General features: G+C 38.3%; 1 protein-coding gene across 2 annotated transcripts; it reads right to left on the bottom strand.

The window, feature by feature from the left end:
• Positions 1–515: 515 nt before the first annotated feature.
• LOC107587139 (dual specificity tyrosine-phosphorylation-regulated kinase 2) lies at positions 516–9516 on the bottom strand. Of its 2 annotated transcripts, none has more exons than XM_016274792.1 (3): positions 9195–9516; positions 8524–8654; positions 516–4854 (listed from the first exon to the last, which is right to left on the bottom strand). In XM_016274792.1, the coding sequence occupies exons 1-3, from the start codon at positions 9241–9243 to the stop codon at positions 3271–3273; spliced, it is 1764 nt and encodes a 587-aa protein (XP_016130278.1). In that variant the 5' UTR covers positions 9244–9516; the 3' UTR covers positions 516–3270. The 2 variants fall into 2 exon arrangements, with proteins under 2 accessions (XP_016130278.1, XP_016130279.1); XM_016274793.1 differs by lacking the exon at positions 9195–9516 and adding an exon at positions 9086–9184.
• Positions 9517–10109: the final 593 nt, after the last annotated feature.

Raw genomic sequence — 10109 nt, 5'->3', positions numbered from 1 at the left:
TCCTTTTGTGAACTGAACCATCAACCTCTGGTTTCGTACCTTAAGCAGTATCCACTATACCACACCACCCCTTGCTAATGTGTGGTCAAAGCATTCTGTCACACAGATGATCTGAACCGAAATACAGAACAAACCATTAGTTACTGGCTTAGATTTTAGGTTTTTCCGATTGCTTAAAAACGTCACCACAAAAGCATTTAGTAAAGATGGACATTAAAACTTTTATTATTAATATATTCCAGCCACAACAATAAAATTTAACAAATAATCACTAGAAAAAAACTCTTCTTCCGTCAGCTGTACAATACATACAGTATCATTAGACTGGCTGCCAACAATAAAACCCCACTACAGCAATATATGTAGTGTTTTCAGCAGCATTTCACAAAATTAAAACATTATACATATGTACACATCCACATCAAATTCTCAACAAATTCACATATGTACAGTACGTTTCTGTGACTGAATATAAACGTCAACTTTGTTCCTCCGTTTAAAGATTCGTTTAAAAAAAAAAGAACTGACCGAAGTTGACAGTGGGTAGCTAGATTCAAGATTTAGGGCATACATTTAAAAATCGTAAAAAGCACATTGTTTTAAAATGTAACTTTCAGCCATGTAGTTTGATTTTCCTCAACAATGCTACCACTGTATTGCACACTGGGATGACAACTGACTCACTGTGGATTTCTTGTTGCAGTTTTCACTGCTCTGGAGATACATCCAACCATGTTAAGTAACAGAGGTTTGGAGGTATGCTACATCTGACAGACATTTTAACAAGTGATGTGACTGTCTAATAAAGCTCAAGCATCCTTCCCCTATCATTGCCTCTCCACAGAGGATTATCAATTTCAAGACATACCCTTAAGTGGCTTGATGGCCTCTTGATCAGGTAAAAAGGGAAATTCTGGCTTCTTTTCCCTCATAGCCACTAACACAGAAAGGAATGCACTTTGGTATGTACCAAATGCCCTGGATTCATAAAGTACAAGAATATTACAACAGTCTGAGGTAAAATATTAAAATGTGTTCTTATTTCTATTGTAATAAAATTAACCAAATGTATCTCCTCAAATACTTCGATGTTAAGACAACATGAATGCAGTGCTGAAGACACTTGTTCTATGTCACTGTAGTAATTGTTGTCTTTTACTAAGACATCCCTGTTGGAAAAGGGCCCAAATGTTATTTCTCCTCTCAAATCATAGTATAAAAAACATTGAGTGTCCAAACTGCATGTACAACATCAACTGTGCGGCCACTTATTCCCAAGTCCCATTTAATGAGGTTTGGGAAGTATCTTTGGGCGATGCTCAAACATGTGCAAGAGAATCACCATGAGTCTTTCAAAGTAAATGGAAGGGAGAATCGTTGTTTGAAATAAAATGAATGGCATTGATAACCAAAGGCACATTGTATTAAACCTAAGGGCACAATTATTCCACACTGCTGTCAATTCACAGAACAATAAAAAAAAGTGTAAAGTACATTGTGAAATGCCTGCTGATGTTAGCAGGTAACTTCTGTATCTATAAAGCACTATGGGTGTCCAAAGGGGCCCAAACCCCTGTGCAGTAGGCCTGGAGGGCACTGTGTCAGTCTCCAGTGGGGGGGGGGTGAGGGATCAACATGAGCATTACAGCTTTGCTGGTCTCCCTGACAGCCCATAGTTTGACCCACATCCACACCCCAACAATCCGTGACTGCTTGAATGTAAGCAGGACTACCTCCTGCTAGAGTAGGATTTCAAAGTAGTGGCAGATATATTTCTTTGTGCATTACACCATAAATCACTCAATTGATATACAAGCCACATTCAGGCCACTGGTTCCACCTATGTTAGCTCTTCATTGACACAATAAAATGAAATAAACTTATTAAGCTTTTACACCCAAGTCAGTCGAATTATTCTTTCCATGTCATAAATGCTACAAAAGTTGCCAGCCTTTTTTTTTTCAAATCCAACTGTTCAGGATTTGGGGAAAACGTGTTATTAATTATTTATTGTTAAAAAAGGGAACAACCTTTTAGAATTTTAACTTTGGCCTAATATTAGCAAGTCCACACAATGATTATGTAACAATATGAGGGTATGCAATGTAGCCATCTGTATTAGTGGTTATAAATTTGATTCAAGATTTGAATCACGTGTCATGCTCTGCCATAACATTGTCCACCTAAAATATTTATCTTTATTAGCATCGTTACTTGCTTGCATTCAGGTAAATGCAATGTCCTGCCTTCCTATTCTTCAATTCTTAGTCCTAGTCAATGTAAAAAAGCATTCACTTTAGAGACAAAAATATATCTAGACTCTAACTTGCAAACTAACCAGTCTTCGCTCATTGTAATTACACAACACTGTTTTGATCCACGAGCATTAAGTTTCAAGCTATAAAAAATTTATAAATAAAAAAGGTAAAGCACCATTTTTTTCCTTCCAGGACAGTACTTCCTGTAAAAGCAACTCTTCCAGCAAATAGCTTATAATTACATTAACGTACACCTGTCAAGTACTACTGAGAACAGTATTGTTTCTATCAAACCACATAAATTCCTTTAAATTTGCCATGAATCTACTGTAGTGTAGACCACTCTAGACACTCTCTCTTTTCCTCATTTAATTTCTTTAAGGAATGTCAAGAGATTTATAGGCACAAACCAAATCTATCATGTAAACATTGTTTATTTCTGCTACCTCATAACAGTCTGCAACATCCACTCCCCATTATGACCGGTTTCTCTTACCATAGTATGTTCTCTATTCTTGATATTGACAACAATGATGCTGGGAAATGCAACAAGCCTCAGATCACATAGCTTTTAGTAAAATGCATTTTGAATCCTCAGCCATTAACGCACTATTTATCTGACAGGATCTGAGGGTGGTGATTAAAATTTCAGAAGCACACAAAACAATGTATCCTACCATTACTTCATTGTAGCAAGGCCATTTACTTTTTATGCTACAAGATTAGGTATTAAACCATGTGGGACTTTTTGTTATTATAGACCAGAGTGTATGAATGCTCATTCAAAGCAGCATTCAACACAGCCCTGAGATAAAAACTTAAAAGTGTTGTTCCCCCTTTCTTGGCCATTTGAGCTTTCCTAGAAAAAAATCCAACTAAAGGTGCTACGAAGCAGTTCATAAATGGTGGATATGCGTTAACGACTCTTATTCCTAAAAATGCCACACTTCTGAATGCTCAGCTTTGCACAATTTCCAATATTGTAATTTCAAAGAAAAAAAGAAATTAGTGTTCAGCTAACTAATTTTGGCAACACTGTCCTTTGTTGTATATTCCCATTGGCATCAGTCATTTGTGCCAGGTTAGTCCTTAATTTTGTGGCTGAGCCAGAAGGGGGAGGTAATTTGGAGATTGAAGTTATAGCACCAGTACCCTCATTGAGCCGCTTTACAGTGGTTTTCTCCCCAGTGGGAGGTTTTGGCAAGCGTCTTCTGAGCCATGGGTGGCGGAGGGCCTGACTAGGAGTCATGCGCAGGGATGGGTCCCACTCTAGACACTGTTTGAGAAAGTCCAAGAAGAGGGGGTCGTCACAGCCCTTAAGTGCTGTCACCCAGTCCCTGCTGCCTGGTGGACCTCTGAGCTTACCCCTACGTGATCTTCCCCCATTCAACACCACTGAGCCATCAGGTAAGGTCGTGACTGTGCAGTAACGGGGGTATCCCTTTGAACTGACAAAATTTTTGGCTCTCTTAGATGAATCCAGTAGCTTCTGGGAGGGCATACCCAGCAGCTCTATGACACATGCTAGTTGGTCCCCTTCATCTTCTCCAGGCAAGAGAGGGTACCCTGTAAGTAATTCCGCTAAGATACAACCTAAGCTCCACATATCAATTGGGATCCCATATCGAGCACCCAGAATGACCTCTGGGGCCCTGTAGAAGCGTGACTGTATGTAAGTGTAGACCCGTTGATGCTCGTAGCAGCTGGAGCCAAAGTCAATCACTTTTATCCCACTGCGCCCCTGCTGCTTCAAAAGGATATTCTCAGGCTTGAGGTCGCAGTGAATGATTCTGTTCTTGTGCAAGGAGTCGAGACACTGCAAGATGGAGTGTGCAAACTTGCGCACTAGTGGCAAACTAAAGCCCTGAAACTTGTTTTTCTTGATAAGCTCATAAAGGTTCATGCTGAGCAACTCGAACGTCATGCAGATATGGTTGCGGAATGTGAAGTTCTCCAGCATGTGGATGACATTCATGGTGGAGTCCTTATCCTGTTTGCGCAAGTGTTCCAGAATGCGAATTTCCTCAGCTGCTTGGCGATGGAATCGCTTTTCGTTCCGTACCATTTTCAGGGCCACTTGCTGGTGGATCTTGTGGTCGTAGGCCTTCACCACCTGGCCAAAACTGCCTTTACCGATAACCTTTAGTACTTCATACCTATATGCTATATGGTCATGGGGCACATGAATGTAGGAGCCCTGATCATCATCATAACCTCCATTGTTTGAACCCCCAACTACACCTTGTCTTTTCTTTGCATTTGGACCTATAAAATAGATCTCAGGGTAGCTGAAGATCTCTTGGTGTTCAAACACTGAAAGCTTAGACATGTACTGTTTCATAGCCTGCTCAGGAGTCGAAGGTGCTGGCTTGGGTTTGCTTTCAGTTGATTTGATGGAAGTTGAGCTGCCTTGTCGACACTGGCTGCTTTCTTGCTGCTTCTCCGGCATGGCCAGACCTACGGTTGTCAACCCATTGGGTTGTGCAGTCAACACTGTCCGTTTGTTACTGTTCTCCTCGAACAGCTGTTGAACGTGGATCTGCTGGTGATTCCCGATGTGCAGATGGTCATTCATTGTGTGCTTATTGCCTCCAGCCTGGATAAGGTAAAACAAAAACAACATGCATCATTTGAGGATTGATTCCAAAATAAATTAAGAGAACACAGATGATATAACGAACCAAATTTAGATTGGACACAAAACAGACTAGAGCTATAAAATCTTTTGAAGGTATTGAACATTCAAGTCATTTCAACCCTGTCAATGCTGATGGAAGAACCTAGGTCTATTCTACTGTAGCAAGAATATTCAAAGCAGTCTCTTAAAGTGTAAGGTGAAAGGGAGGTCACTTCAGGCCAGATAACACAATTGTAAGAATGACTAACAATTTTTCCATGATTCTCTACAATAGGCTTGCCTATTGTATGTGTATTTGCATACACTATTAAAAAAGAAGAAAAGCCTAGGCAGGGTACAACTAAATGCTCTTTGTCTATTCTTATTGGATCAAGAGGAATGAAGCTTCCTAAACTAAAGACCAGATATCAGCACACACTCTACATATCTACACAATCTTCTCACATAATCAAATAAAAATGTTTTTTTACTACTCTTGCAAATGAATCAATGTGTTCATGACTGCATGGTTTGCATAATTTACTTCAAAATGTTACATTACTGGTCTAAAAGATTGGTGTCTGAGGTGTAGAGTACAATTTCTTAACCTTTCAATTCAAAAGCTATTTGTTGTTATACCTTGTTTTTAGGATGGGGAAATCATACTTGTGCACAAAGCTATAGAAGGCGAGTTTTTTGTTTATTCAAGGACATTAGACATGAATTTCCTGCTTTCCCGAATCTCCTGCCCGGCAAGATGTTTGCTTCCTTGATAATGTGATTACCTCTGCATCTTGTTTTTACAAGGACATCCTGTTGCTTCAGTCAGACATTTGTGGCAACCTTCTCATTCTATACAAAAGCAAAAATGCTTAAAAACGTTTGAACATGACTCCCCTTGACATGGCGGCTGTCCTGTTATTTCAGACTGATAGTTTTAATGGATTAGTGTTTATTTTTGTGTTTTGAATGGTAACGCTCATAATCCACTTAATTGTGCTTTATTTTCTAATCTCAGCCATGCTGTATTCACATGCAGAAAGAGTGATAATCTCCAAAACTAAATAACATATCAGGGCAATACAAGACTTTTGATTTTTACAGATCCTTTTCATCTCAACCTATCTCTAATCCCCAGATGGTCAGTGCTGATGTTTCGACACCTCTGACTGAAGATAAAGAGTAATACACAGCTTGAACTCTAAATCCAAGGGCTCTGATACAATCTGCTCTTAAAACACTCAATATAGAGCCATATTCCTTTTTCCCTGCCTCACACAAGACAAGAGCAGTGACAATGATGTACTGTTGAACAACAAGGCTCTAGTTTAGAAAACTGTATCATTCAAATATAAATATAAATGTAACCAAAAGCTAATCCTAAATCAATAAACCAATCTTTAGGTGTCACACAATAAATCACACCGATTCAAATGCGCAAATGATATAAAGCATAGATTTATGGATTAGTGAAGGCAGGGTAGTCTAAATAATTTACCAGCCATCCCAAAAAAAGCACTATTTCTAAAGGAACCATTTTCAGAGATTATGCATCATACACAAGATACTCTCTCATCTTGTGTAGGAACTAAGAGTGAATCTGAATAAAGCTTCAATTTAATTCTTCTATTGTACTTAGCTGCCCTGTCGGATAATTCTAACATGATCTGGACAGGTGGGGGGTCATGGAAAGGGCATGCTTGCTGACAGCTGTAGAGGACACAACTGGAGCTGATCAAAAGACACATTTGGTCTGAGAGATCATTCTAATGCTCACTTACTCTGCAAAATACATATAGCCTACTGCATGATAGAAGTGCTAAAAAGCTGTGATTCAACTGCCCTTAATGAGATTAACTGGACTTTGAAAGGTACGACACTCAAATTTAACAGGACAGAGATTTTAGACAAAAGTCCCCAAGTTTCCTACTAAATGCCATACATAATTTGACTTAGTAGACAATAGAAAAGCATCAGAAATTAATTTTAATATCTTATACATAATCAGCCCTATATACGATATACAAAATCAGCTTTAATTTGTTGATGTAATATGTTGCATTACCAAGTAGGAATGAGCCCTTCAAAATTACTGTTAAGTTTAGCATCATCACATCATAGCTCATCATCACACCTAATTACCATGTAAGTAATAAGCAAGGGCAAGAAACCTGAAAAAATCCTAAATGGAAGCAAAGCAAGGTCTGCATGGTCTTCACTTATTCACTGAAACAGGGCATACATATAGACATTAATGTATTTGCAACTTATCAGTTAAATGTCATTAAATATACATGTTGGTTTAAGAGCTAGATTTGCAAATACAATGCTAAGATGTAATTTGATAATAACATATAGCAAGAATTCTGTCTTGTAAGAGAATGCAGACATACAAATGCACCTACCATGCAAGCCTATGTCTATATTTACCCCTATTAGAATGACAGCTAAATAAAGAACTCCGGGGTACTTAGTCATAAATGGCATTGACCCAATTCTTGTATTTAATTCAGAATAACATGTCAAATACACTTATATGAACTGCAATTCTTTAAACTTTACTAATAAACAAATTATTTGACTCATCCATTATGAGCTTATTATGAGCTTATATATTAGATTATATATCATGTTTATTATTCTAATACCATGCAAAATATTATTGCCATGCAGATTCAATGGATTATAATTTTGGATGTATAGTTTTTACATAAGGAAATTCACTAGATGACAGATTTTAGCTGTGCCTGTTGGCGTCACACTGATGGCCTGAGCATTTCCCATCCCCCACTAATGGCAACACACAATACATCAGCCAATGACTCTGTGAGAGAGCCAGTGATCATTACTACTGCTCATATTCCTTTCCTCAAAAAGAATGTGTTTTGTTTACCAAAACAAGGGGTAAAGCATGCATTTTGGTTTTCAAAATGTTGAAATTACTGTCAAGGTCTTCTTACTACTGTCTCTTAAAAAATGCATACCTTACAAATAAAGTGCTGATTTTGTCCAACCACATCCAATATTCCCCTGTCTTAATCATCATCAAATGTAATTTTTAAGTTTATATACGTGTCAGACTTTCTTTTCTGTCAGAACCTTTGTCATGCAATGCCAGTGTAACATCTCACAATATTGACACAATATGGGCCATTACTTCAGGGCTCTGAACAACACATGCTATAAAGCATATTGAAGTGGGTGATAGGGGGCCGGAGAAAAAAAGACTTTAATAAAAATATATATTTTAGGGCTGTCAAAGTTAATGTGTTATAACAATTATCTATCTTGTTGTAACAATAACCTATCTTGCTCACTGTGACTTTCTTGAGGAACTATTCTTTGTAAAACTGCAGTCAAACACAAACTTATTGCAAAAAGCACAGTATAAACAGATTCATATTGAACTGAAAATTGTTTTCTTCAGGTACATATACCTCAAACACCAATCAAAAAAAGTGTAGGAAAAACACATGCAGTAAACTAAATACTAAGTAAATATTTCCCATATATTTTAAATTGTTTGAACTCAGTACACGTGACGATAAAAAAGCCAAATAATTACTTAATAAAAAAAAAAAAATACATTATGAGAACAAAGAAAGGGACATGAATGGTGGAAACTGCAAGCAAGAAGGTTAATTTTACCGTGAGAGAGTTGCTGTTCCTGAGTGGTGGTAATGTGACGGGTGATGCGGCTTCAGTCCCTGCTCCAGCTCGGGGACCCCCGATGCCCAGTCCTGGGGAAGACTGTAGCTGGCAAATCTCACCCCCTTTGCCTGTTGAAAGTCAGTAAAAACGTATTTGGTAAAATGTTTACACAACTGCCTGTCAGTATTTTTAAAAGGCAAAAGAAAACTATAGCCCCGCGACGTTACATGCATTTATACATAAAATTTATAAATCAATTATGAAATTTAAAGAGGACCGGAATTATACTTAAACCATTTAACAACCACACAACAAACGATAACCAACATTAGCACAACGAAAACCTGTAATACAGACACACGAGCTATAAAACATTACATTTAAAAAAATTTCATCCAAAGTGCTTGTTTTTCTATATCTAGTCTCTATAGCAACAGTAATAATTAACTAAAAAATACAAAAACGGCCGCTTTTCCAATGCTGTTTCCGGGGCTTATAGCTACTGTACTTGACCATACAATCAACGGCGAGCAATGAAACGAGAAGCTGCGAGCCTTACAAGCGTTATGGAGCATTTAAATAGGATAAATAATCCATCTTCTCAATTCAGTCTGGAGAACAAACGAGACCGGCGTCGCCCTCCTAGATCCGGGCATTGGGCTCCTTACCAATCGGGTAGACAGCAGCAGCAGCAGCGCAGGGTTTCTTGGTTAACATGGCCGCTGGAGAATCACACACACGCGCAGAAAAGCCACTTCAGAGTCTCTCCCCTCCTCCCTGTGATCACCCACTCTGACTGCTGCTACTCCAATCAGCTACATCCAGACCTGAGCGAGCAAACTCTAGGGGCTGCTTCATCAAACGCTACCCGATTTCGCCTTATCATCGCTTGGAAACGTGCAAAACAAACAAAGACGCACGCATGGCTCTGTACTGCTCCGCACTTTTGGGCCTAGGAAATTCTGCACAGCCCGTGGCATTCTCTCTCTCACACACTCACACACACTAACCGGAATATACTTTAAACCGGTTTAGGGTGTTGTCTGGACTTTTCTATCAGCCTCGTTCGCCTCCACCTTCTTAACGCTCCCCTCCCCGTGCGGCAAGCCCCTTTCACATTTATCAATGAATAGTGTCTATAAATGCAATAGTGACACTTATCTTTTACAAAGGCACTGATAATCATTAATTTGGTACTGGTATTTACTACAGATGTGACAATTGTCTATTTACGGTTACATTATTCCTTATTTTTAGTTAGTTGCAATTACTCAAAGCTTTTATAGTAGCCTATTTCCTGCTCACCTTAGTAAATTAATGAATGAATGGGCCCCACTTTATATTAGGTCGCCTTAACTACTATGTATTTACATTTAAATGAATAATTTGATTCAATGCACTTATTGTGTACATTCATGTTTTTACATTGTACTTATATTAAAAAAAAAATACCTATATGTAGTTACATCTGTAATTAATTTCTGAAATTACATTTATAATTACACTGTTGACCCATCCTTTACACCTTAACCCACCCTTAAACCTACCTAAACCACAAAACCTGTTCCTATCCCACCTCAATA

This window comes from Sinocyclocheilus grahami, unplaced genomic scaffold (genome assembly GCF_001515645.1).
Source record: "Sinocyclocheilus grahami isolate Dianchi unplaced genomic scaffold, SAMN03320097.WGS_v1.1 scaffold90.1, whole genome shotgun sequence".
In the NCBI taxonomy this organism is placed as follows: Eukaryota; Metazoa; Chordata; class Actinopteri; order Cypriniformes; family Cyprinidae; genus Sinocyclocheilus; species Sinocyclocheilus grahami.
Note: the sequence above shows the minus strand (reverse complement) of the source record. Positions and strands in the feature narration are given on the sequence as shown.

What these genes read in the sequence shown, in the direction of transcription:
- LOC107587139 (XM_016274792.1), bottom strand. Translation starts at nt 9,243, where the DNA reads ATGTTAACCAAGAAACCCTGCGCTGCTGCTGCTGCTGTCTACCCGATT. An exon ending in TGCTGCTGTCTACCCGATTG is followed by an intron (nt 8,655 to 9,194) that starts GTAAGGAGCCCA and finishes GACTTTCAACAG; the next exon opens with GCAAAGGGGGTGAGATTTGC. An exon ending in GGAACAGCAACTCTCTCACG is followed by an intron (nt 4,855 to 8,523) that starts GTAAAATTAACC and finishes TACCTTATCCAG; the next exon opens with GCTGGAGGCAATAAGCACAC.